The sequence below is a fragment of the Oryza glaberrima genome, chromosome 3, assembly GCF_000147395.1.
Source record: "Oryza glaberrima chromosome 3, OglaRS2, whole genome shotgun sequence".
Lineage (NCBI taxonomy): Eukaryota > Viridiplantae > Streptophyta > Magnoliopsida > Poales > Poaceae > Oryza > Oryza glaberrima.
Genome location: NC_068328.1, coordinates 31,703,773 through 31,729,588, shown reverse-complemented (window position 1 = coordinate 31,729,588; position 25,816 = coordinate 31,703,773). Strand labels below are relative to the sequence as shown.

At 42.4% G+C, this 25,816-nt stretch overlaps 6 protein-coding genes, 1 long non-coding RNA gene and 5 other non-coding genes across 17 annotated transcripts; 11 read left to right on the top strand and 1 right to left on the bottom strand.

Annotated features, from left to right (window-relative positions):
- TRNAA-AGC (transfer RNA alanine (anticodon AGC)) lies at positions 1 to 73 on the top strand. Its single transcript has one exon. It is a non-coding gene; the product is annotated as a tRNA-Ala (tRNA).
- Positions 74 to 5,827: 5,754 nt separating this feature from the next.
- LOC127765025 (reticulon-like protein B8) lies at positions 5,828 to 8,552 on the top strand. The gene is made up of 6 exons (XM_052289824.1): positions 5,828 to 5,985; positions 7,139 to 7,333; positions 7,409 to 7,589; positions 7,675 to 7,816; positions 7,975 to 8,044; positions 8,201 to 8,552. The coding sequence occupies exons 2-6, from the start codon at positions 7,153 to 7,155 to the stop codon at positions 8,368 to 8,370; spliced, it is 744 nt and encodes a 247-aa protein (XP_052145784.1). The 5' UTR covers positions 5,828 to 5,985; positions 7,139 to 7,152; the 3' UTR covers positions 8,371 to 8,552.
- A 1,018-nt stretch (positions 8,553 to 9,570) lies between these two features.
- On the top strand, positions 9,571 to 10,414 carry LOC127765026 (U1 small nuclear ribonucleoprotein C-like). Its single transcript, XM_052289825.1, has one exon. The coding sequence runs from the start codon at positions 9,581 to 9,583 to the stop codon at positions 10,094 to 10,096; it is 516 nt and encodes a 171-aa protein (XP_052145785.1). The 5' UTR covers positions 9,571 to 9,580; the 3' UTR covers positions 10,097 to 10,414.
- A 225-nt stretch (positions 10,415 to 10,639) lies between these two features.
- LOC127766050 (uncharacterized) lies at positions 10,640 to 12,198 on the top strand. The gene is made up of 2 exons (XR_008016199.1): positions 10,640 to 10,825; positions 11,905 to 12,198. It is a non-coding gene; the product is annotated as an uncharacterized LOC127766050 (long non-coding RNA).
- Positions 11,054 to 11,140, top strand: LOC127769135 (small nucleolar RNA SNOR75). Its single transcript, XR_008016703.1, has one exon. It is a non-coding gene; the product is annotated as a small nucleolar RNA SNOR75 (small nucleolar RNA).
- Positions 11,285 to 11,370, top strand: LOC127769134 (small nucleolar RNA SNOR75). Its single transcript, XR_008016702.1, has one exon. It is a non-coding gene; the product is annotated as a small nucleolar RNA SNOR75 (small nucleolar RNA).
- Positions 11,485 to 11,552, top strand: LOC127769161 (small nucleolar RNA Z105). The gene has a single exon (XR_008016727.1). It is a non-coding gene; the product is annotated as a small nucleolar RNA Z105 (small nucleolar RNA).
- Positions 11,690 to 11,771, top strand: LOC127769149 (small nucleolar RNA SNORD18). Its single transcript, XR_008016716.1, has one exon. It is a non-coding gene; the product is annotated as a small nucleolar RNA SNORD18 (small nucleolar RNA).
- Positions 12,199 to 13,227: 1,029 nt separating the features above from the next.
- On the top strand, positions 13,228 to 16,181 carry LOC127766048 (probable ribose-5-phosphate isomerase 4, chloroplastic). 2 transcript variants are annotated; one of them, XM_052291062.1, is made up of 9 exons: positions 13,232 to 13,616; positions 13,713 to 13,840; positions 13,981 to 14,050; positions 14,138 to 14,245; positions 14,356 to 14,451; positions 14,533 to 14,589; positions 14,717 to 14,834; positions 14,913 to 14,979; positions 15,208 to 16,181. In XM_052291062.1, the coding sequence occupies exons 1-9, from the start codon at positions 13,431 to 13,433 to the stop codon at positions 15,275 to 15,277; spliced, it is 900 nt and encodes a 299-aa protein (XP_052147022.1). In that variant the 5' UTR covers positions 13,232 to 13,430; the 3' UTR covers positions 15,278 to 16,181. The 2 variants fall into 2 exon arrangements, with proteins under 2 accessions (XP_052147023.1, XP_052147022.1); XM_052291063.1 differs by lacking the exon at positions 14,913 to 14,979 and having other exon boundaries at positions 13,228 to 13,616.
- On the top strand, positions 16,151 to 17,226 carry LOC127766049 (uncharacterized). The gene is made up of 2 exons (XM_052291065.1): positions 16,151 to 16,339; positions 16,695 to 17,226. The coding sequence occupies exons 1-2, from the start codon at positions 16,178 to 16,180 to the stop codon at positions 16,863 to 16,865; spliced, it is 333 nt and encodes a 110-aa protein (XP_052147025.1). The 5' UTR covers positions 16,151 to 16,177; the 3' UTR covers positions 16,866 to 17,226.
- Positions 16,704 to 21,630, bottom strand: LOC127766047 (pentatricopeptide repeat-containing protein At4g21300). 5 transcript variants are annotated; one of them, XM_052291058.1, is made up of 5 exons: positions 18,565 to 21,630; positions 18,276 to 18,430; positions 17,428 to 17,601; positions 17,299 to 17,349; positions 16,704 to 16,838 (listed from the first exon to the last, which is right to left on the bottom strand). In XM_052291058.1, the coding sequence occupies exon 1, from the start codon at positions 21,535 to 21,537 to the stop codon at positions 18,979 to 18,981; it is 2,559 nt and encodes an 852-aa protein (XP_052147018.1). In that variant the 5' UTR covers positions 21,538 to 21,630; the 3' UTR covers positions 16,704 to 16,838; positions 17,299 to 17,349; positions 17,428 to 17,601; positions 18,276 to 18,430; positions 18,565 to 18,978. The 5 variants fall into 5 exon arrangements, with proteins under 5 accessions (XP_052147018.1, XP_052147019.1, XP_052147021.1 ...); XM_052291059.1 differs by having other exon boundaries at positions 18,276 to 18,673; positions 18,752 to 21,630; XM_052291061.1 differs by having other exon boundaries at positions 18,276 to 18,673; positions 18,994 to 21,630.
- A 750-nt stretch (positions 21,631 to 22,380) lies between these two features.
- On the top strand, positions 22,381 to 25,761 carry LOC127765591 (uncharacterized). Its single transcript, XM_052290527.1, has 11 exons — positions 22,381 to 22,763; positions 23,245 to 23,433; positions 23,536 to 23,589; positions 23,947 to 24,057; positions 24,183 to 24,245; positions 24,314 to 24,568; positions 24,692 to 24,838; positions 24,921 to 24,948; positions 25,028 to 25,098; positions 25,274 to 25,333; positions 25,414 to 25,761. Exons 1-11 carry the CDS (start codon positions 22,515 to 22,517, stop codon positions 25,480 to 25,482), a joined length of 1,296 nt encoding a protein of 431 aa, XP_052146487.1. The 5' UTR covers positions 22,381 to 22,514; the 3' UTR covers positions 25,483 to 25,761.
- The last annotated feature ends 55 nt before the right edge of the window (positions 25,762 to 25,816 follow it).

The window sequence follows — 25,816 nt, the reverse complement described above, 5'->3', positions numbered from 1 at the left end:
GGGGATGTAGCTCAGATGGTAGAGCGCTCGCTTAGCATGCGAGAGGTACGGGGATCGATACCCCGCATCTCCAATTCCTGTTTCATTTTGTCACTTTGCGCCGGGCCAATCTTCATTTGCGTTTAATTTTATCATTTTTGTGCCGGGCCAAATTCCACTAACGAAGCAAGAAGGAACTCCCTCAAACATTAGTAATCGGTAACTTCAGCTTCATTAGTCTAAAGATATGCAGCCTCAGATTTCGTGGTAACTTCAGCTTCATTAATCGATCGCTGTCAAGTTGTGCTCGCATGCAGTGCTGCAACCGCACCTATAATCCGTAGAAGCTGTGTTGATTGTTGAAGAAACGACAGGAGCGATCACCTTCGGGTGACGCCTCTAACAAAAGTTGGATTAAATTTTGGATACTCATGGCACGTTTTTCAAACTGATAAATGGTGCGTTTCATGCTAAAACTTTCTATATGAAAGTTGTTCTAAAATATAAGATTGATTCATTTCTCAAGTTCGTAATAATTAAAACTTGATTAATCACACGTTATTACCACCTCGTTTTACGTGAAACACTTAATCTTCATCTTCATCCTTATCTTCAGAAGATTCAAACACCACATAAGAACTCTCACAAAACTGAGCACTGATAATCTACTCGTTTAAAGATCTCTGCTTCTCTCCAAATTAGGATTTCCTCTCTAATATCCCGGTAGAGCTAAGCTGTTGTGCAAGATGTATGCTCAAAAATCCTTGTGTTGCGTTCTTTCCAAATGAACCAATACACCATGAGACAAAGGGAATCAAAAGCCCCCTGTAGCACGTCCGAAAACGGCTAATAGATTTCAGCCACCAATCCCCAAACTCCATAGGCCCTTCTTCTGGAAGCGGGAATGCCATTCACAGCCAATCTCTGAGCAGACGCCACACTTGAGCTATAGCTTTAGTTTTATTGGCAGAGAAACAAGGGCTAAGATATACATAGTTCTTACCACCAAAAAAATAAAAACTAGTACAACAGTAACATAAATATAGATGGCACATATATTAAGTTTTATCGGCAGAGAAACAAGGGCTAAGATATGCATAGTCCTTACAACAAAAAATAAAACACAGTACAACAGTAACATAAATATATACTCCCTCCGTCCTAAAAAAAGACAAACTCTGGGTTTACGTGTCTAACGTTTGACCGTCCGTCTTATTTGAAAAAATTATGAAAAAAATTAAAAAGACAAGTCACACATAAAGTATTAATCATGTTTGTATGCAAATTAATGGAATAATTCTCTACCACTTTTTGTCTTTTTTATGTGGACATATAGTGTCCACATATATTGCTCACGTATATTGTATATTGAAGTAATCGATGGTTATGGATTATTATTTTCAGGCAAATCATATTATTGTTATCTGCCTACTTTAAATTCATATACGACATTGAATCTGAGAGGATTGTGTGAAAATTATTTGCCCTAACATGAAATTCTAATATTTTTATAAAATAACAATAATAACATCGTAGCGTTAGCACGGGCATATTACTAGTAAAGTATTAATCATGTTTTATCATCTAACAACAATGAAAATACTAATTATAAAAAAATTTCATATAAGACGGACGGTCAAATGTTGAACACGGAAATACAGTGTTTGTCTTTTTTTGGGACGGAGTGAGTAGATGGCACATTAAAGCAAAATCACTGCGTGCAGTATTTGTCCTCCTAATGGCTCTGAACCTACTTCTCCCAGTAGGTTAAACATGGATAAATGAGGATCAATCGATGACCTCAGAGTACGAACTTGATGTGAGTGATGAAACGTTTGGACTTGTGCTTGATCATTCGGGCTAAGGGTGTGTTTAGGTCACACTAAACTTCCCCCCAACTCTCAACTTTTCATCACATCCAAAACTTTCCTACACACATAAACTTCTAACTTTTTTTTCCAAACTACCAACTTTCTCCAAACTTCTCCCCAATTTCAGAAACTAAACACAGCGTAAGTTTTGTACTATAATTGGCCATATTAGAGTTATAAACCATCAATATTTTCTCTAGCAACAGCGCTATTAATACTCCCCCCGTTTTTAAATATTTGAAGCCGTTGACTTTTTTAAATATGTTTGACCGTTCGTCTTATTCAAAAAATTTAAGTAATTATTAATTCTTTTCCTATCATTTGATTCATTGTTAAATATATTTATATGTATATATATATAGTTTTACATATTTCACAAAAGTTTTTGAATAAGATGAACGGTCAAACATTTGGTATAAGAGTTAGAACACGATTAGCTCCTAATAAAATAAAAACCTGTCGATTGCAATCTCTAGATGAGAGCATCGACGATCACAATTCATAGCACATGCTCGATCCTGTCTGTGACAAGGCATTTGGACTTGTGCTTGATCCTGTGGAGGGCCTGCCCCCCTTGTTGATTGTCACCACAGGGCACGACATCCACACCGGTGAAGACGATCACCTGAGGACCGTCATCTGCAGTATGGAAGAACATGGTAATGCAAAACCGGCCCATGCCCAGGTTCACCAGGGTACGATTTTTCAGCGACCAACCCTCAGGAAGGTCAGCATCAAGCCCAACATGATGCACCATGGGTAGCACATCACAAGAATCCATGGCAGCAGTGGAGAGGTCCAAAGCACACAAGTCAGAGGGACTGCTAGCTGACAGGCCAAGCCATAGTTTGAGCTCAGGAATGTACTCGGCTTTGGCGTGGAAGGGCAACACCCAATCACCAATCTTGCTCCACTCGAGGGCCACTGTGTCAAAAGAGTAGGTCGCAGTGGCAGATGATATGCAGATTCGGGTACCATCGATGACTGCGTAGGATATGTTGTTGCAGGCCTTGTGCTCCGGGTCATCAAAGAACGGCGGCAATGGGAGTGAGCACCATTGCCATTCCCCCACAGGATAGTATGCAAGCAGTTCAAAGGAGCTTGGTTTGCCTTGGTCCATGTCCATCAAGTAGAGGCTGTCAGTGTGCTCACCATGGGGATTATAGGCAAAGAAATCGTAGTCCACATCAGGCCGGATATCAAAGTCATACCTTGCGTGGGCAGCAGTGCGGGTGATATGAGCAGCCAAACAATTGGGTCCCTTGGGTGAATTCAGATCAGGCATGATCATGAAGGAATGCAACTCGGTGTTGTAGGTGCTGGAGTGGCCTTCCATGTCTGAGAAGAGGATCTTGTTCTTGTTCTCACCAAAGAGAGCAAACACATTAGTGAAATTGTATGGATTAGACGTAGCCGACACATGTGGTTGGTAGTGTATGCTCGGTGTTGGCAAACGGCCGATGCTCCCGATTTTGTTGGCGCCATTCTTCTTCTTCTTCGCTTTAGCCTCTGCTTCCAGTGCTTCTGCCATTGATGGGTAGAAGAGCTTTGATACGTCCATGTGCCTTAGCGAGTACAAGCCGCGCCCCTCGTTCAACGCCAAGTGCAGAGACTGACGGCTGAACTTCTGACAACTCATCTTCAACACTCACACTTCGTTGACCTGAAGGTCTGTCCAATCAAGGAAAGAGAATAATTCATTGCACATGTCAACAGAACAGATGAGCGACTTAAATTAAATTTCTCTTAATTCGTTGGTACCGTAGCCTGACTGACACTGAAAAGGAGAAGTAACTAGACGTTCAGTGGAGAAGGGTGAAAAATCTGGATTATTTTTGAGCTATTAATCAATAACAGCAAGGAACGAGCAATGACTAGAGAGGGTATAATCAATCGAGAATAATTTATAGCCTTGCCCGTCGTTTGTACAGAGTTTTTTTTTTTCCGTTTGAGAAATGAAATTCAGGTGCGGTGAAAATCAAGACTAATTTGTACAAGCACGCAACTTCATCAGAAAAAAAAAACTTATCCCTCAATTTAACATGTAGCATTGTTCTCAATTTCAACACAGATCTGAAACAATCTAAGCTAGCCTGGCACACGATTCTAGCACAAATCAAAGAGCATATGTGATATGTCAGGATGAGTACCACCCCTAGATATGTCAAGCGACACACACAGTTTGTGAACCCTAGCTAGGACTAATGCAAATTCGAGAAAGAGGGGATGCATGGATACTCACCAGCCAGCGATCGAGCGAGGATATGCGGCGGAAGCAGCAGACGCCGGAAACGATGGTAGCGCGGCGGCGATGGAGATCGATCGACGCAGGCGAGGCGGCGGGCGGCGGAGGCGTCGTCCGTCCGGGTATGGAGTGACTGCATGGGCCCACGGTCCGGCCCACCCCACACGGCAACAGAGGCCCACTGTCCGTCCAACCGCAGCCAGTGACCCGGCCCAATGATCCAGCCTTTGGGTGCTTTGTAGCCAGGCCTTTTTCTGACTCTTTCCAATGGAGTTTTTTTTTAATATAAAAAAAACAGTTGCAGGCTTTCCAATGGAGTTTTGATAGATGATCTTGTTGGGAGGCTTCAATTGCTTACAACTTCGGCCAGTTCAAGCGGAAGTTGCCAAACCTTTCTCTTGCCAAAAGAGTTTGGCAAGATGCCATTCTATGTTTACCAAACTAGCCACCCATATTTTTTTAGCTTTTTTTATCTTCTAATTGTCTAATTGAGTGGATTATCTGGTTTTGTGACAGCTCACTATTCTAGGGTATATAAATGACTAAATCAACTATTATAAAGTTGAAATTTTGTTCTAAGAAGATCAGAGGAGATACCTTTATATAGATTTTTTTTTACATGAAATGCACTGTTCATGAGTTTGAAAATCCAGAATCTTTCATAGAAAGAGAGCCATGGTGTTTTGATTGTGCGCCAATTAATGATGCAAGGAGGTAAGGCCTCAAGGGCCATTGTTTTTGTCATGGATTGTGAAGTTTATCAAATTTATAAGAGTAAATTTTACATTGGGCCATATATTTTGAGCATAAATTTATAATGTACAAGGGCTAAACCTAAGTGCTCACTTAACACCACACGTGCTTACACTAGTTTGCACTTTGGACTAGAGCACACATAAAAAAGAATATGTTTGAGAGAACCTAGTCCACAATAGTACCATTTTTAGTGCGTCATAGTATTAGGATAAATATCTTTAGATAATCATATCAAAAGGCATTTTTAGCAAACCACAAAAACACATTTTTCAGATCATAGTACAATACAATGACGTGAACGTGTTTAAGGAAAAGCACAAATTAATCTATACATAGTCTATTTAGATATGTAGTACTAGAAAAATATCAAAATATCCCATCTAATTTTATGTTCTTATATTTTAGGATGAAGAGAATACTATACTTTTGTATAAACTTAATTGATTTAAGAAAATCAAAACGACTTACAAAGCAGGTTGTGGTTACTTTTAGTTGCCCACGTGCTCTATATATCTAGGCAGTTGCCGACTCAATCATTCAACTCTTTTTTCTTCAATTTTTTTTTGAACAATGGCACCCACGTGGAGTGTAAATTTTGCTTAAACTCATATATATTTTGGCCCCAGCGAACAATTCAGCAATTATTTTCGAATCAGCAACAGGCAACATGGCGATTTGCTCAACACAAACAAGCCCAATAATAAATTCGAAAAATATCCTCGGAATGGACCACACTTCCCTCGTGCTCCATGCAACCACTTTTCTTTTCCTTTCCTACTCGAGATCGTGACATTCTCTTGCACGTGGGCCCCACGATGAATATCCCCCGCTATGGCCCACCTGTAAGTGAAACAACCCGTAGCGGTCACGCGTACACGTAGCAGATAACCTGCTCGTGGGACCCGCAGTGCAGCACTGCACAGGCTGCAAATCAGATCACACGCCGCGCACCCACACCACTGGAATAAAATTGCTACTAGTCCCCTTGAAGAACACTTCCCCATCTACTACTACTACTACTACTACTCCTACTTTGAATACCTGCTCTTGCTCTTCGCCTCGTTCGTCTCCAAGAAGCTCGAGAGCCGAGGGCTTCTCCGTCTCTTCGTTCATCTGCTGCTGTGTCTCCCCTGGGTATGATCTGTTTGAGACCTTGTTCTTGGTTGTTTCGAGCTCTGATGGTCGCTATGTGTGGCGATGTGGAGGTGGAATCTTTTTCTTTTCTTTTTTGGCTAGCCTTTTGTTGGAAGGGAGAATCTTGGGGACTCCACTGAACGAAAAGGTAGATTTGTTTTTTTAATATAGGTTCGGAAGATTGGGGGAAAGGGCGTGGTTTGGTTTTTTAGATTGTGTGATTGGGGGTTGATTGCAGAGCGGTTGATTTGATTGCTCGTGTGTCTGTTTTTTTTTGGTTGGGATTTTAGAGGTGGTTGTCTTATCATGAATGCTGTGATTCTGTGACGGTTTTGCTATTAGGTGAGGAACCGTACCAGATCATTTCTGATTTCTGATTATGCTTCTTTAAGGTATATGATGTTTTCTTAGGCCAGAAATCGAAGGTTTTTTTGGTTGATGTTTGATCGGTCAGCCTGGGTCTTGGTCTGGGCAGATTTCATTCAAGGAGATAGTTTTGGTTAATAATCTGTGATTATGGGTTGATTTCGGTACTTTTGTTTTTGTTTTACGGTACGCTTGTTTTGGTACTCGATTCGATTCCCCCAATTTTGCTGTACTGTAGCAAACAGATTCAGCTAGCACTTTACTTTGTAAAGAGTATATGGCTATAAATGATTTAGATGAAAAACGATCTAATGTCTTCCTTTCTTTGCGTGACATCTTTCAAAAAAAATGTTTTTCTAAAGAAATGCTTGTCAAATTGCATGATTGAAATCTGAATTGACTATCTTAAGTTGTTCTGATAAGAAGCTTTAGTCGAGAAAAAAAAAGAAGATTGCTCCATGAGCTGGTGACTATTGAGACTTGAGAATTCTGGGGACTAAAGCTACTAGTCGAGACTATTGAGACTTGAGAATTCTGGGGACTAAAGCTACTAGTCGGAATGGGTATCCTAACAAGTGATAACAAATTTGAGTCTTTGTATACGCTTTAGCCTGAAATGTTGAATGTGTAGTCCCAATGAATTCAGTCAATCAAGCACATTGGCCCTAATTTTAGTTAGACTTGCACATGTCTTGGAAAGTTGGAATTTCACTGGTCTTTCTTCTCGTATTTATGTTCATGATATGATTTAGTATCATATTGCCTAACTTATCTTTGTGCTCTGCAGTGAGGTACGACAAGATGTCGGAACATTCGGAGAGTGCAACAGAAAAAATTATGAGCAGCATCATGGATACCATTGCTGAGAACCTTCCTAAGCAGAAGTCTGGGAAATTCGACGCAGGCGCTGCCTCTGACAAAATGAAGGAGAAGCTGTTTGGTCGTCAGAAGACCATTCATCGAGTTCTGGGTGGTGGAAAGCGTATGTAATCTTCTTATATTTTTATAATGTTTCCTTTGTGTAGCCATGTGTGATGCTCTATGTCTGTGCTTGTAGCTGCTGATGTGTTGCTATGGAGGAACAAGAAGATATCCTCCAGTGTCCTGGCTCTTGCAACAGCAATTTGGGTATTCTTTGAGTGGCTCGACTACCACTTCCTAACAATTGTTTCATTTGCCCTTGTCCTTGGAATGGTTGTCCAGTTCGTGTGGTCCAATTTCTCAAGTGCTCTAAGCGGGTATGGAATTTACAAAGCATCTGAATAGTGTGTCCCCTAATAATTCTTCATGTTGTCATAAAAAATGCCTTTTGCCACTTTTTAGATCTCCTTCTAAAGTACCCCGTGTTGAGCTGCCAGAAGAGCTGTTTGTGAACATTGCAGTTGCAGTTGGTACCCAAGTAAATAAGTTCTTGAGTTTTCTTCAGGATGTGTCTTGTGAAAGAAACCTGAAGCACTTTGTACTGGTATGTGGACCTTCTTTAGGTTCTTATGTACTCCATAAACATCATGAATAGATTAAACTGGTAAAGACTAAAGAATCAAACCCTGAATATGCAAACAAAATTGTTCTGTTTGTTTATCACTGACCTTTATGCCTGTGTCAAACTATGGTTCCTTTCAGGCAATCGTTGGACTGTGGGCTGCGGCTGTTATTGGGGGCTGGTGCAATTTCTTAACTGTCATTTACATTGGTAAGAGACTGCTACTTCAAACTTTCTTCCATGACAAGATCTTTCTCTCCCTCTGAAATTTAGAAATTTCATGTTGTCACTATTTTCTGAATGTACGCAGTCCACTGTATTAGTGACAGATGTCACTGATATTTCACATTTGATTAACTGGAACAGGATTTGTTAGCGCTCACACGCTGCCCGTGCTCTACGAGAAGTATGAAGATCAAGTTGATGATTTCCTATACAATATTCTTGGCCTCCTGCGTGACCAGTATCAGAAACTTGATCAAGGTGTCTTGAGCAAGATACCGAAGGGGAACATGAAGTTCAAGAAGAGCGAGTAGATTGTCTGGGTTTTAAGTACTGAAATCATAGATTAGCTGGGTTTTCATCAGTGGAATGAATCAAGAATTTGTACCATGCGCAGTTGCGTATTGCAGACATTGGTTGTCAGTTGTCATCTGAGAGCTGTGTGCTTTCCTGAATGGGGCGCTCATTTGCTGCAATCTGAATTAATATTTCAACTGCTCTGCCCTGCATTTCTTCTGTTATGTAGTGTTATTCAAGTGGCTCAATTAATTTCCTTCTTTTCACTACTGGAGCTCAGCAAAACAATGAATTAGTGAGATCACCATAATTCGTTTGCAGAAATTAGAAAATAGTGAGATCACCATCATGATACTACTGATATCAGGGGCTTCATGGACATTGACTGCTGAATAATATGATAGCATTGAATTCTGAACTCTGGATCTTTTATTTTTTGACATAAGAATGTAGAGACAGCTCTACCTTGTAGCCATTTCATTGATAGAAATGATAAGTTACAAAGTTGCATGAATAAGGGCAAATGAGAAAAGGAAGAGGAACATTAATGATGGTGTTTGAATGTCCTGAAGATAAAAATGAAGATGGAGATTAAGTGTTTCACGCAAAACGAGGTTGTAATAATATGTGATTAATTGAGTTTTAATTATTCCAAACTTGAAAAATAGATTAATATGATATTTTAGAGCAACTTTCATACAGAGAGTTTTCACACGAAACGCACCGTTTAGTAGTTTAAAAAGCGTGCCATGAGTATCCAAAATTTAATCCAACTTTAGTTGGAGAAAAGAACAGGGTATAAGAATAAAGAATAGGGACAATGGAACGTACAAAACTTTGGATCAGTATGTTGTGTTGCTGTTCTGAATTTATCTCAGGCAGTCAGGCTGTGTTCAAAATCCGCTCCAAGGCTGCAATGCTGAACAGATGCGGATCCATCAAGGTTGTTGATTCAAGCCTTTGTGCAGTGAAATCTATTTGCATATCATACTAGATTACCAAATACTCAACGATGCGGATGCAGTTTAGGTGGCAATGCACACCTTCGACATGCCATTTCTCAATTCCTGGAGCTATCAGATTATCATACTGAAATGAGAATGCAGGTCACCATGATCCAACCTAACTCCATTGCTGCCAAGCTATAATTTCTTCGATGGATTTGATGGTTTCATCACGCGTCTCCTCATTTGCAGGAGGCCAAGAAAGCCAAAGAGGAGGAACGCCATGGAGAAGAAGCTGTCCATCCTCGTCTGCCTCCTCCTGCTCGCCGTCTCCGGCCATGGCCTGCGCATCCTCCACGACGTCGACGGCGACTTCGGCCAGGGCTTCGCCTTCGGCTCCAAGGCCGCCGCCGCCGACGAGACGGAGCCGCTGGACCCGTTGCTGGACGACTACGAGAACGAGATCAGCCACCTGGAGTTCGAGCCGGTCGACGCCGGGTCGACGCCGTACGCCGCGGGGGATGCGGACGCGGCGGCGCCGGCTCCTGGGCCGGCGGCCGAGGCGGGGAGCGCCGCCGGCAGCGACAGCATGAAGTGGTGGCTGCCGCCGTCGACGATCCCGTCGTTCCCGCTGTTCCCCGGGATGCCCGGCCTCGGCATGCCTCTCCCCGGCATCCCATTCAAGCCCATCGGCTGGGGCTCGCCGGCGGCGCCCGGCCAGTACGCGCCGGATCCCCCCGCCGGCGCCGGCGCCGACGGCGACGCGGACCCGAGCGCCGCCAGCCAAGTCATCAACTGAGCCAATATCGATGACGTGGCACACCACGTAGTTCTAGTTCTACTACCACGAAATGAATCCTTGAGTTTTTAAAACGGAGTTGCACGTCATATGCTACAGTCGATTTTTTTTCAGCCACTTACACAGTAGTTACACCTCATTTACGAATTTACATACTAATTACATATGTAATTTTCAAATTTACATATATAATTTTAGTACTTACATATGTAATTTTGAGACTTACATTGTAAATACACTAAAATTACATATGTAATTTAGGGACTTACAATGTAAATACATGTCAACTATTTTTTGATGAAAAATCTGGCACCATAAATATAGCTACACCCTTTTAAAATTTCCATATGTCCTGTAAAACGAGGCACAAATCTATCGTTTTTATGAATTCGCGTTGAATTTGACTCAAAAGCTTTTCGCACTTTTGTTGATAGTTTTCATGGGCCGGGCCTAATAAGATGGTAAAGCCTTTTTTCTGGGCCCATTAAATAAAGCCCTAATCGGAGTAGAACCCGGGTTGGGCGGAAGATCTGAGCCGTCCATCGCTCACGCCTGGTTAGGGTTTCTCCCTTCCGCTGTTCCCTTAGCTCTATAAATAAGACGAGAGAGACCTCGCCGCCACCATCTCACCCGGTTCGCCGCCTCCACAAATCCGCCGCCGCCGACGTCGAGAGAGAAGGGACAGAGAGCGAGTGCTTCGCCGTCTCCTCCGCCGCGATGAGGGCCAAGGTTCGTTACCGCGTTCATCCTCTCCCTTTTGATCTGTTCGCATGCCTCGTTTCGCTTTGTTACCTGTGCTGATTCGGTTATCTAGATGTTACGATGTAGCGTTGGTGGTAGGGTTACTTTGTGCGTTCGATTTGAGGTTGTGGTATGTGCAAATTGTTGTACTTTGTGCGTTCGATTTGAGGTTTTGGGATGTGCAAATTATTGTTGGTTTATTTTGTGGCTTGCGATTCTCCGTGATGACGAACACAGATGACGAGTCCGATCTAATCCATTCCATTAAACCATGGGGACAATCGAGGCATTTGTCTGAGAGAATTGCATTGCGTGTCGCGCTTGCGCGATTTAACTTTCTTCTTCTGCTACTACTGCTATATAGCTGTAAAAATGTTTCTTTCGCTAGCAATCTTCGTGTGTACTATAGGAGTAGGTGTTCTAAATTGTTATATTTCTGGATGCGGTTCTCCTTGATGAACACACAGATGACGAGTCCGATCTAATCCATTCCATTAAACCATGGGGACAATCGAGGCATTTGTCTGAGAGAACATTTTACTTATTTTCCATGGGGACAATCGAGGCATTTGTCTGAGAGAACATTTTATTTATTTTCTTGCCGATTTTCCTTTGTTCTGTATGTGATTCTTCTTTATGATACTGTATTGGCATGATGAGGAAACCTTACGTTTATCTGATCTATTTGATGATGAATTCCTCCTACTCATTCTGAATGCCAAATCCTGTACATTTGTTTCTTTCTTTTCATATGTAGGTTAGTCAGTACGTTAGTGTTCTGCTTGCTAAATCATGAACATGATTCAGTCAAGGCTCTATGCTGTATGACTACCACAAAATTAATCGTTTTATGGAACATGATGAAGAACCATTGGTCCGTGTTTCTGATCATCTCGTGATGAAACTACAATGAAGCACTCATACTTCTGATTCCAAAACTTTTATCCTCATGAGATAGATTACTTCTATCCCCACGAGATAGATTGCTTGCATGTTAATTTATTCAACTACTACACTTAATTATGGATACCGTCGATGCTTTGTTCTGAGCCTTTGCTAATCTGCAGTGGAAGAAGAAGAGAATGAGGAGGCTCAAGAGGAAGCGCCGAAAGATGAGGCAGAGATCCAAGTAGTCGTTATCAGTAGTGTGGATGTCTTCTTACATCATGTTGACCGGTGCATTTGGATTGATGGTGCCTTCGGATTCTTGATGTTCCAGTTATTGGTGTAGGAATGTGAAACCTTTTCTGGTTTTGGTTAATTCTAGCTGTTGAAATGTCTCTGGTTATGTTCCTAGACTGGAGTATTATGTAATGTGATGACCATAATTCGCTTTATGAAAGTTTATGAGATTTGAAGTACCTTTACCTGTCCTTTTGATCTTTGTTAGATGTGTTGTATCTGCTTTGTGTTTTTGAAATGCTTTCTTGCTCTTGCCTGATATTGGATTAAAGTATTGAACAATGCAGCATTGATATGTGGTAACGTGGTTTGGAAAATGTCTCTTTTTTTTTGCTCTGCAAGATACTGATTATGTATTGAATAATCGTTCATATTTTTGCCGAGTGTTTTATTTGCTTGAATATGGAGCTTAAGAGGTTTTTGCCTGTTCTGTGCTTTTATCTGCCTGCCGGATTTCGTTATCAAATCTGCTTTGTGAATAATTAGTGGTTTGCAGCTTACAAACTTACAATTTACATGCCATGTTATCCAATTTACATGGAAAGTTGTTCAGTCGTTCAAACTTACATAATTTACATGCCATGTTATCCAATATGCAAATGTTGCTAAATCATTCTGTGATGCTTCAAACCCAATGTACGAATGCAACGAAAACCTAATATTCAAATGCTGTTTGTCTGTCATGATTTCAATCTGCGGTGTATTTTTTAAAAAAAGTTTTTATATGAAAGTTGTTTAAAAAAATTATATTGATATATTTCTGAAAAAAAAAAGCTAATACTCCATCCAAAATTAATATTTAGTTTATAATTTCTCACATACTATATAAGGTTTGTAGCAACAAAATTATTACCGTATGAAAGTAAATTTAAATCTTAATCCAATAATATAACTTTTAATAAATAAAAAATATTTTATATTAACTAAGTGTTGGTTGAAGGTTAATTTTCAAATACGGGTGCGTCTTATATTATGGGATGAATAGAGTACTTAATTAATCACGTGCTAATCGATCGCTCTGTTTTACATGTGTAGCAGCTGTGTTGGGAAACGCAGCCTAAATCATTTTATTGATGCTAAAATCCCACTGTACAATTGCAACGAAAACCCAATATTCAAATGCTAGCCTACCATTGTATAAGCATATGAATATGTGAATTGAGTACAAACTACCATTGTATAAAACATATGAATATGTAAATTGAGTACAAATCGATTAGTGAACGTATTTATACCGCAAAGAGCTATCGGTGACTCCACAACCGAGCATATGAGGCCTGAGGAGAACAAGGACAATAGGCTTGTGTTGCACCTGCTTCGCACCCCTTATCCGCTTCGTCAATGTGCCATCCATCCAATGTATGCAACTGTCAAGCTCGCTAGGCCAGCAAGCTGAGGCACCAGCCCAACCATGGACGCCGTTGCCGGGGCAAGCGTGAGCTCCTCTTCGGCTCGGCTCCGCCCGTGCCCACGCCCCCGCCGCATCGGCAACGTCGCACCGGCCACCGTGCGCCGCCGTACCCGGAGACGTGCTGTGACCTGCGCGGCCGCCGCGGACGCCGACGTCGTCGGCCTCTTCGACGCCGCCAAGCTCACGGTGAGGGGATTCTCCACTGTTCCATCAGCTCGTTGACGCTTGGATCATGTGTATATTATTCTGACGAGCTCGGTGGCTGGCCTGGCCTGGCCTCAGGTGGACAGGTTTGTGGAGAGCGGCATGGTGGTCGGGCTCGGCTCCGGCCCGGCGTCCGGCCTCGCCATCCAGTACCTCGGCACTCGCCTCCGGCGAGGGTCTCTCACTGGCATCCTTGGAATACCCTCGTAAGTTCTGGTTGCTGAAGCTAACTTCTTTTTGGATCACTCATTGTTTCAGAGTGGACGCATGAGCTCCTGACCTGAATTTCCTTGGATGACATGCTTTGTCAGTTGCATCTAATCCATTCTTGGGGTTGATCAGCCAGGTCCACGATCAGTGCAAGTGAGGCAGAGAAAGCAGGGATACAGGTCAGCAGCTACGAGGAAGGCACCCAAGTATGTTGATTTCTTTCACCATTGTAAATCTTGCTGACAATGGGAGAAAGTGGGTGAACTGCTGAAACGGTGTTTACTGACATATAGATTGACTTTGCTTTCACTGATGCTGATATAATTGAAGAGGACACAATGACCGCTGTCATTGGCCGTCGGAAAACGGAGAGCGGAGAGCCTTCTTTCATGGTGGAGAAGGTATTCAAAAAGCTCATCAGAAATGAGATTCATTTAGTTGCTCATCGAGACAACCTTGGTGTAATCTGTTCTCTTCTTTTCCACATTGTCATGTGAAAATGCCTCCATAGGGTATTGTTAAATCAGCTGATAAACTTGCCTTCATCATTGGCCATGAAAAATATGTGAAAGGCATCGAAGGTTCAATTCCAGTCTTGGTGAAAAGTGTAAGCAACCTTCTGGTACTGGAGTGATCAGTTTTCTGCAATTGCAATAATCATCATTAATAGAAGAACGGGTCATTTCAGGCAAATTGGATCGACACTGCTGAAGAGATTGATGACTTGTTCCTAGGAGACGCAGAGGTGCACTCATATATTTATTATGTAATTCTAATGTTTACTCTGAAGTCTGAGCAACTACTGGATTTGTGGTGATGTGAATCTGAGTACTTTCCATCATTGGTCATCGTTACATGATAACCTGATGAAGGTATGGAGGCGGCCATCGATTGGAACCGCTGGTCCATTAGGAGGTGACTTCCCATTGGTTACCAAGGAGGGCCATCATGTACTTGATGTTATCTTCACAACTCCCATCCCGGATCTTGGTATGCTAAGTTAACTCGATGATTTAGTGACCATTTCTTCGATTGATTTTTAGCTGGTTTGACTTGTTTCGGTTACAGGTAAGGTAGCAGAAAGCTTGGAGAAAATTGCCGGTGTTGTGGACCATGGGATAGTTTCCAGCATTCCGTAAATTTCTCAAACTAACATGACTATATATAGTTTAATCTAGTACTAGACCAAGGTGTTTCAAAGATATAGATAGTTAGACCTAGGAGAAGCAGCCTTTCCTTTATGATATTTAGTAATCATTGATGCCCAAGATTTCTATCAATGCTACACTTACTACTTGAGTGCACAGTAATGCAGCTATGCAGTGCTCTACATATTCTAAGACATTGCAATCCTTATCTGCAGATCATATGTCGTAGTTGCATTGAACGGGGAAGTGCAGGTCTTGGATGAGAAGTCATCGGTGATACCATAGCACCGAAAATACAAATTCACCAAGTTTTACAGAAGAATCTATTGCAGATAGGCTGAAAAATGCCAGTGAGTTAATCGTGTGGCAGTATTTTTTTCACCATACGACATTGTTGTCGTTCGGTTTATGACAACCACCACACGACCGGAGAATTTTACAACCCGAGATCTACAGTTACTGTGAAGAATCGTGTGAATTTTTCTGTTTTTTTTTTTTTTGTGAATCACGTCTATATTAAGTTTTCAGAGACCATGGACTAAAAGTTTGTAGCCGAGTCATAAAAGAAAGTTGGCCAGCGACCATGTAATATGTATGACCAATTGGCAAAATATTCTTCTCGAAGCATCTTTCCAGGCTTCCGCTGAAACGCGTACACGTTTTCTCGATCAAAATTATTGCTACAGATGCCATATCTTTCCAGCCAAATTGGCAATCAAGGATCGTAACGAAACATCTCTAAAAAATTCAGTTACGCGCCCAAACGGCGCCTTGGGGTCTACAGCCATGGTAATTCTGCTCTACGTGGCAGAGCCTGAGAGGGATAATAACTAAACTGGGAGCATCCCAGGTGTGCGGAGACAAACCTAGTAGTAATCAACAAGATAGCTACAGGAGGAGAAATCAAAGATGAGATCAGGAGACACGTTGTGACTTGCGATTATCTAGTCATCAGTGACGAGACCAAAGAACGTTCCGTCAAAGGATGACTGCTAATCTCAGTCAATCTCTGACCCGGCCGGTCCAAACGAGGCCAACGAAGCTTTCCATGACTGCCGATACCTTGCGTAATACTCCGATAGTACTACAACTACAACTACTGCTCGATCCCTGGAGAAGCTTGTAGATTGAAGTAGGGGAAAATTAGAAGAGGGGAACAAAGGATAACCGCTTGCTTGGGCAAACATGGCATCGGAGTTGGTCCTCGGGAGAATTCAGGCGATCTGCCGCCTCTCCGGCCATCGCCAGCTGCAGCTGTTCCATGGGGAGGGGCTCCGTCGTCTTTCTCCGGCGAGCTATCAATCCTTCTGCAGCAGCGCGTGTGGGCAAGTCGACACGACGATCAAGGTTCGACCTCTATCCAAAATTTGCCTTTTTTTTTCTACATCGAAGTTGAATGTTTGTGGTTTGGTTATTCCGTTTAAATAAAAGGTTTGTGCTTAGACAAGTAGATGTGTTGTTGTTCAGCTTTTCATGTACAGTGTCAAATAAATTCCAAGATTGTGGTAAACTAGTAATCATAATCATCATAAAACTAAACTTGAGGTAAATATATATCTACAAGTTTACTGACCTTCTGTTTGCACATACCTGTGATTTAAGACGTACTTATGTAGTATATGATATCCCCACGATGTATCTATTGCTTAGTGCTGGAGTTCCTCTGTTTTTTGAAGCTTTATGGTTGTAATGGAACGTGCAGGATCAGTATCGCTTCGATAGGTTTTCAGATCCTCAGGTTGCTCATGAAGATCGCCAGTTCATTGAATTCTTGGACAGGATGCTGGATGCAATCAGAAATCCTCAGAGCCTTGCACGCATACAGCGTGAGAAGCTTCCAAAAGATCTGAAAATTTTGGACGACGACATATGAGTTAAAAGTCTCTTAAACAGGAATACATGAATCAAAAGAAACGTGACGGTTTGTGTAGTATAAAGTGACCCTGTACTATTCTTAACTTGAGTTTGTGATGCTATTGTTATGATCCAGATTATGGATCAGAACATCGGCCAACTTCATATGTATGTACTTCAACTACTGTTGCTCTTTACATGAAATGTTTATGAAACATTGGTACCAAGTGACAGCTATGCAAGGGGGAAAAACATGGCCTTGAAATCAACCATTGTGAGGTTACTATTCAGAAACAACAGAAATACAGAAATCTCTTGTATATATAATATAATATAGTACCATGTTTTTCATGAATACAGGATCCTATATAATAATAAAGTCAACATAAGGATCTTTTGATTTATATCATTAACTGACGAATATTTCCTTTTCAAAATCTGAGCAAACTTACTAGATATCTCCAAGTTAGCAATCAAGGAGCCCTCTGTTCATGTGCAAAGCCCTGTAAAATAAACCAACACATATAACTAACTATCATGCTAAATTGTACGATTGATATGGGTAAAACCGATAAAATTACCTTTTGATCAGTTCAAAAGCTGGACTTCATTGATGTGAAAGTTCCAAATTATTATTAGCACCATATAATACAACTCAAGCCTTATTCAATGAAATACTTGCTAGGAAACGATGGTGCATTAACTTGCCAAGCTTTGACGCCGATGTTGTTTTCATGACCCTCTCATCCTGCAGCCTGATGTTCACTTAGATTACACACGAGATAAAGGTTGGATAGTAGGGCCATGATGGAGCAAGAACACACATAATTTAACCAAGAAATGTCATGGAAAAAAAAAAAAAGCTCACGCCAGTGGCAAAATGGAACAACTTTTCACAAATAAGACAAGGCAATATGCTTCTGGATTTATTTATGCAGGATAACACCTACAGAAATCATTAAGGGGCTCACATCAAGAAGCTTCTATAAATTCAACCAAGCCTAGGTGTAGCTGCACTTATTTTGGATTTTGTACTGATTCTAGGTATCATATAGATATTTCTCAGATCTAGTTTGGCACAGTTCACTGCTCAGTTACTGTAAAAAATTGAAAGATTGAAAGGCACATACACTAAACCAGCAAAACTGAAATTCTCATGATTGGCAGATTAAGTGAGTACCGTAAGAGAATAAGGCTAACCATGTTGGTACACAAAAAACATTTGAATCATGCAGAAGATTTTAAATTTGGTATTATATGAACCCTCCTGAACAACAAGGAGAAGGTTGACACGCAGAAGATTTTAATTGTCATGATATGAACAGCCCTGAACAACAAGGAGAAGGTTGATTGACATAGTTACTTAGTCAGTTAGATGAACCCTACACTCTTGAAGCAATTAATGTACGGGCAATGTAAGTCAACCCACCACTTTTTCAGATGAAGATATTGAATAAGCTGCATAAGAAGATCATTTGGTCACAAACAAAAGTTTGTATGATAATGATATAATGGTTCTCAATTAATCATCAGCAGAAGATCAGATTGCAGTGTTGGACAACATCGCAATCAAATCCCCATGACCTGCAAGAAGATAAAGACATTAGCAGTAAAATCTTAACTCTAGACTGGCAACTCTTACCAAACTTTTCATTAACGCACACGTAAGAAACAACAAAATAAATGAATTCCTGAACCAGGCAATGTTACGACATTACTGAATCAGATAGAAATAGCTTTTGATAATTCCTTGACAGAAAATACACAATAGCATAGGGGCATCATATATTTGTCGAGATTCAAGAATGCCATTCTGATTTAGCCAATCTGCAAAGAATGTTAAGGTAAGTCATGATATGCCATTGTTCTGTTCACTGAACACAGAGACGATCTGTGACAGGTTACCTAAACTTCAATTGCCCAAGTGACCCTACATTCTGATGTTGCATGCTATTAATGGATAGACAATCTGGTACTACAATGATGCTAGCAGAGCAGTGATGGCTTTTCAACAGAGGCTAGTTAGTATGTAGATCCATAACATAGTATCTTCAGAACATGTTTAGACATTATTGACACAGCAGTTCAAAAGGTTTGAAGTATGAAAGTGCACAATCAAACAAGTTGCAGAGTTATTGTTGCTGAACCTGTGTGCTGCTGTCCAGGTGCGTGGGACAACATAAATCTGGCATGGGAATGTAACCTTCCTCTCTTAATTCTAGAAGAAGACTCTTCAAGGACATGTAAATATCTTCAGAATCAGGGTGGCTTTTATCTGCTGCAACAAATAAATGGCTGGTGTTATTTACATCTACCCAGCTGTAACCAGGTATCTTTTGGACTTTCGTATCCTTCATTAACCTTCTCACTTTTGATACACCATCCCATCGTCCAGCAACTGCATTGATATTGGACATGAGCACATAATAACCAGAATTATGAGGATCCAACTTAAATAATTCCTGTGAAGCAATCTCTGCAAGTTCGACATTGCGATGCACACGGCAAGCATGGAGAAGAGCACCCCAAATACCAGCATCTGGCTTGAAAGGCATATCAACAATTAATTCCATAGCTTTATCCAACTTCCCTGCCCGACTATATAGGTCAACCATGCAAGCAAAATGCTCCATTCGAGGTGCAATCTGATATTCCTCGGTCATACATCGGAAAAGTCGCAATCCTTCCTGAACTTGTCCAGCATGAGCACAAGCAGAAACCAAAGCGAGGAACGTTACATGATCTGCCTTGAATCCCTCCTCTTGCATATGGCGTAATAAACTTACTGACTCCTTAACAAGGCCATAAGCCCCATAGGAAGCAATTATGCTATTCCATGAGACTTCATTTTTCTCAGGCATGGACTCAAAAACACGATGAGCCCATTCTAAGTTACCACATTTGCCATACATATCTATAAGAGCACTCTCAGCAAACAAGTCTGCTCTTATGGGGCCCTTTATGACGACACCATGAATCTCCTTTCCGTAATATATAGCTGGTAAGCTTGCACAAGCTGATAGCACAGAAGATATGGTCACATTACTGTACTTTACTCCTTCCATACACATTTCACGGAAAAGGTTAAGGGCTTCTTCTGGTTCTCCATTTTGTGCAAAGCTTGAAATCATTGAGTTCCATGTCACTTCGTCCTTAGCAGATATCTTAGAGAAAATATAATGGCTCAGGTCAAGCCTGCCACATTTAGCATACATGTCCATTAGTGCACTCTCCACATAACACCTTCCTTCATATGCATTTTTCAGAGCATAACTATGGAGTTCCTGACCAAGCTTCATAGCTGCCATGCTAGCACAGGCCGGCAACACACTAGCAATCGCTACAGCATTTGGTCTGATGCCTTGTTCCAACAAATATCGGAACATTTTCACTGCCTCTTGACTCATCCCATTTAGAACATAACCAGAAATCATAGTGCTGCCGATAACCACATCAATGGCTTTAGAAGAATCATAGACACTTTGTGCCATCCTCACTGCTCTGCACTTGAAATAGATATCCACCAAAGCACTAACCAAGAATACATCCATGTGCACACAGTTTCTGACAATATAACCATGAAGCTCCTTCCCCTGATTGAAACCATTCAAGTCAGTCAAAGCTGGTAGCAAGCTCACCAGTGTAACTGAATCCGGTCGAATACCACTCTTCTGCATATCACAAAACAAAAGCAATGCCTGATCAACAAAACCATTTTGCACACATCCGGATATCATCCCGTTCCAGGTCACCAAGTCATCACGCGGCATCAGGCCAAACAACTTCCAGCCATCATCCAGGCATTTGCATTTGGCATACATAGACACCAGTGTGTTCGCCACCGCCACCTCAGATTCTAACCCATACTTCACAGCAAGCGTGTGGAGCTGCACCCCAAAGAACAAGTCACTCTCTGTGGCAGAAACAGATAGAAAGCATGCCAAGGTTGCGAAATTGGGTTCGCAACCGCTCGCTCTCATGTCCCCGAATAGCTCCACCGCGCTCGACACGCTCCCAGCTTTCACATACCCGTCCATCATCACATTCCACAGGACACAATCCCGCTCCGCCATTCCGTCGAACACCTGCCGCGCGTCCCAGAGGAGGCCGCCATTGGCGTACATTTTGATCAGCGCGCTGCCGACGAACATGTCGCCGTCGAGCCCGAGCGTCCGCGCGGTGCGGTGCACGAGGCGGCCGAGAGCGATCGCGCCAAGCGCGGCGCAGGACTTGACGACGTAGGGGAAGGTGTGGCTGTCCGGGAGCGGCGCGGAGGGGTGCGCCCACATCTTGAGGTAGAAGAGGAGCGCGGAGCGGTAGTCCCCCGCCATGGTGAGCCCGCGGATGAGCCAGTTCCACGGGAGCGCGCAAGCGGCGGCGCCCCGTGGCAGCGAGGAGAACACCGCGACGGCGTCGCGGAAGCGGCGCGCGAGGACGTACATGCCGACGAGGCGGGTCTGGAGCGCCGTGTCGGTGGCGTCGAGCCCCGCGGTGACGGCGCGCCCGTGCACCTGCAGTCCGAGCGAGAGGTGCGACGGGGAGACGCAGCCGCGGAGCACGGCGAGGAGGCGGCGGTCGGGGGAGGCGGCGGCGGCCGTGGTGGAGAAGGTGGTGGTGCGAAGGCAGCATGGCCGTGGCGGCGGCGTGAGCTCGACGCGGCGGATGAGGAGGCGGCGCTGTGGGAAGCGCATGGCAGCCGCCGACGAGGCCGAGGAGGGGAAGTGAGGCGGCGGCGACTCACTCGCCGCGTTTGATTTCGAGGCTTCGCTTCGAATTTTTTTTTCTTTCCGAACCATTGAATTTTGGAAAAATTGTAACCATGCCATTATAATTTTGCAAAATTTGAGATATGCTATTCTGACCCATATGTCATTGACTCATGTGGGTCCTACAGGTCATTGAGATACCGATGGCATATCTCAAACTTTAATTTTAAATTTAAAAATAAACTTTTCTTAAAACCTTCATGTCACGCCGACATGTCAAAAACAATACTGTCACGCCAGTTTGACCATTCAAATCTAGCTGGTTTAGCAGCGCACGTCTGGTCTCCTCCTTGCTTATGCATCGACCGTCGAGTGTCGTCTGCTCCCACGAAGTTCTTCAACGAGGAACGAGGGAGGAGCCACTCCTCACGTACGCATCGGCTGTCGAGCGCCGCCCGCTCCCACGAAGTTCTTCGACGAGGAACGAGGAATGAGCCGATGTGCATGGAGAAGACGATGCTGTTGGGAGGAAAAAAAGGCGTGCATAATCAATTTAGTTCCAAATTGTGTTCTAACGTGTAGCCATTGATTGAGAATACATTTTATTGAATCTCTTTTCAAGAGTGGTCTTTGAGCGAAACTTATAATGTTTGATTTCTCCATTCTAAATGGTGTGACAAACGTGTCACGTTCATTATGGGTACGCTGTTTTGTCACACCATATAGGTTAACAATAGTCGGAGATTTTAAAGTTTGAAAATAAGTTTTAAAATGGTTCATTTTTAAAATTAAAATGCATTTGTGTTCCAAGGCCGTGACGTCACGAGCGGCTCACGTGCCATCTCATCTACTCTATCTCTCACCTCCGCCCGCCTCGTCGTCTCTCTGACAACCGTACAGCCGCCCGCCTTCCGTTCCGCGCCGCCGCCTCCGCCTCTGCCGCCGCGCGGGCGTACGTGTCTATGGCGACGATGTCTCGCCGCGCACTCGGCTCTGCGTTCGCGGGATTCACGCGGACACCAGCTATGACTCCGACGGCCACCTTGCCTTCCTCGTGCGCGTCCCCGGCGCGTCTCCTCCGGTGGCGCCGGAGCGCGGGTGTAGGCGCCCGGCGGTTCGCGTCCGGCCGCAACGCGCGGATTAGCATGAGCCTCCGCGCCGGCATCGTCGGCCTGCCCAACGTCGGCAAGTCCACACTCTTCAATGCCATTGTAAGGAACCTTCCCTCTGCTTCTTCCGAAGAATTCCGTGCTGTTATGAACTCGTTTTTAGCTGGAAGCAACTCGAGGAGAAAGAAGGCGATCTTGATTATTTGTGCTTTTGAGGAGTTCTTCTCGATTCATGGATTGGTTTTGGTCGAGGATGAAGTGGGTATGCGGCGTCAATGGAACTGCGCACCAACTGTTTGATTCTTTGCCACACAGAGATGCAGCTCTCCAACGTTTGACTAGTTATGAACTTATGATGCTTAACTTAGATAGGACTCGTCACAGATTTTTTGCACTGAATTTTCATTTCCCTAGCTGCACGAGTGCTTTTGCAGTCGTGATGATTGTTTGATGGGAAGTATAGTGAATCTTTAACGAATGAAAATGCAACTGCCGTATTGCACGGGACATGCCATTCCTCGCAATAATGTGCATGCTATTGTTGATTACGTTGTAACATGAATTCTTTTTTCAACGTTGTCAGGTTGAAAATGGGAAGGCACAAGCTGCAAACTTTCCCTTCTGCACCATAAACCCCAACGTTGGTGTTGTGGCTATCCCAGATGCTCGCTTGCATGTGCTCTCAAAATTAAGCAAGTCTAAGGAGACAATCCCAACATCCATAGAGCTTGTGGATATTGCAGGTCTCGTCAAAGGAGCAAGCAAAGGAGAGGTGTTTCATTAATGACTTCGCTTTATGTTAGGATGTCAATGTGCTGTTCTGGCTGATGTTGTTTCTGAGTTCTGACTAGTTTATATAACCGTGATACATCAGGGACTAGGAAACCAATTTCTTTCGAACATCCGTGAGGTTGATTCCATCCTTCAGGTCAGTTTCTTGTCGTTTTTATAAATCTTTTGCCATCAGATATTTGTCAAGTTCTGGAGACTTTAACCATGCATTTTTCGCATGCCTCATTCCATTGTTCATCAAGTACTACATATTATTCTGTTGTATTTTTCATATTGCTAAGGATAACTTTATATTATTCTCTGGTAGATGTTTTTTCAATGTTCGTAAAGTACCAATTAAGCTTCTATACAAAATTTGAACACATAATGAGTGTCACTTTGTTTTTCTTGGCACTGCAATTCATTATCGGTATTTTAACTTTCTTGTGCTGTCTTATGTTTTGCCTTTGGGGCCTTTGGGGGTTTTAATCGTTGAGTTTTAAGGCCTTTTCAGGTTGTGCGATGTTTTGAAGATGATGATATTGTTCATGTGAGTGGGAAAGTTGATCCCAAATCAGATATTGATGTAATTAATCTGGAGCTTATATTTTCTGATCTTGACCAGGTAATTTTGTAACTGCATTATGTTATCTCCTTGCTTGCTTTGTGGGGTGAAAAAAAAACATGTATGGATTTAATTATGTGCTTTCTTTTTTGCCATTAACGCTGACAATTGTGTTCGAGATGCAGATAGAGAAAAGACTGGATAAGCTTAAAAAGAGCAAAACTAAAGACCAGCAAGTAAAGGTCAAGGTAAGGTTTTCAGGCTCTTCTCCTTATTTTGATGGTTATTATAGATCCCAACAGTTCTCACTACTCAGGAACAAGCAGAGAGGACTGGATTGGAAAAAATTCAGACTGTACTTATGGATGGAAAACCTGCTAGATCTGTTGATTTGGCTGACCATGAGAAAGAAGCTATCCAACATCTTTGTCTACTAACTATGAAACCTGTCATTTATGTTGCCAACGTAACTGAATCTGATCTTGCTGAACCTGGTAACAACCCTCATGTCAAAGAGGTAGCCAAACTAGCAACAGACTTGGAATCTGGCATGGTTACAATATCAGCTCAGGTTTGTAATACGCATCTACATAAGTACATCTGAGCATTTGTTTACTTAGACATTGATCGATACTACCTAAACAATATGTTCGCATTGATCTAAGCAAAAATAAATGTGTGGAACACAAATCAGGTTGAGGCTGAACTTGCTGAACTGCCATTAGAAGAGAGAGTCGAATATCTAAAATCCCTTGGTGTTACTGAAAGTGGACTAGGAAATTTGGTAAAGGCAACATATGACCTTCTGGGATTGAGGACTTATTTCACAACTGGAGATAAGGTGAAATTTTGTGTCAAGGGACTACTTCGTTTCCTGGTTTTTGGTATTGCCATTTGATTCCAATTTCCCCCCTCTTTATCAGGAAACAAAAGCTTGGACTATTCTTGCAGGTTTTATTCTTCTTCACAGTGCTGTTCTTTTGTGGCATTTCAATTACTGTATAAACTAAAAGTTTTGACTGTGTGTTAGGCATGACTGCACCTCAAGCAGCAGGAGTTATTCACAGTGACTTTCAGAAAGGCTTCATTAGAGCTGAAACTGTAAGTTCCATAATCACAAAGGTTAACTAATGGTTCTAGTAATTGGCTCGATGGAGTTAAGATTTGGCGATATCTGCATCTCTTTAGATGCATTTGATCAAGATATTGCTCACTTCCTAGTATTCTTTTAGATATTCTTTTACTGATTTTTCAATGGTCATTTACCATATCCCAGGTATCATATGATGATTTTGTCGCGGCGGGTTCTCTTGGAGTTGCAAGGGAGAAGGGATTGGTAAAACAATTTTGCAATTTATTATGCAACGAATTCTAGGGCTAGAGATATGTGTTCACCTGTTACCTCTGTCACTGCAGTTGAGGTTGGAAGGGAAGGATTACATCGTGCAGGAAGGCGATGTCATGCTTTTCCGGTTCAACGTTTGACAACAACTCAACAATAATAGCAGCAGCGAGAAGTTTCAATATATACTCGAATTTTGCACAAGAGAGAAACAGATCATGGGATTTTTTTTTTGTCTGAGACATTAACTGTACTTGCGTCATTGGAACTTTGCGGCATCATTGCTTTAGCCCATGGCTTTGTAAATCATTCAAGATAAGCTCTCTACGAAACATTAGAGTATAATTCGACATACCTACTTATAAACTGTCATTTGAACATTGTAATCTTCAATCGAAAATTTGATGCGACATCTTTTTTCAGTGTTAAGGGAACTATCCCCAGACTGCCAGTCCACTAGTCCAGCCATGTGCAGAA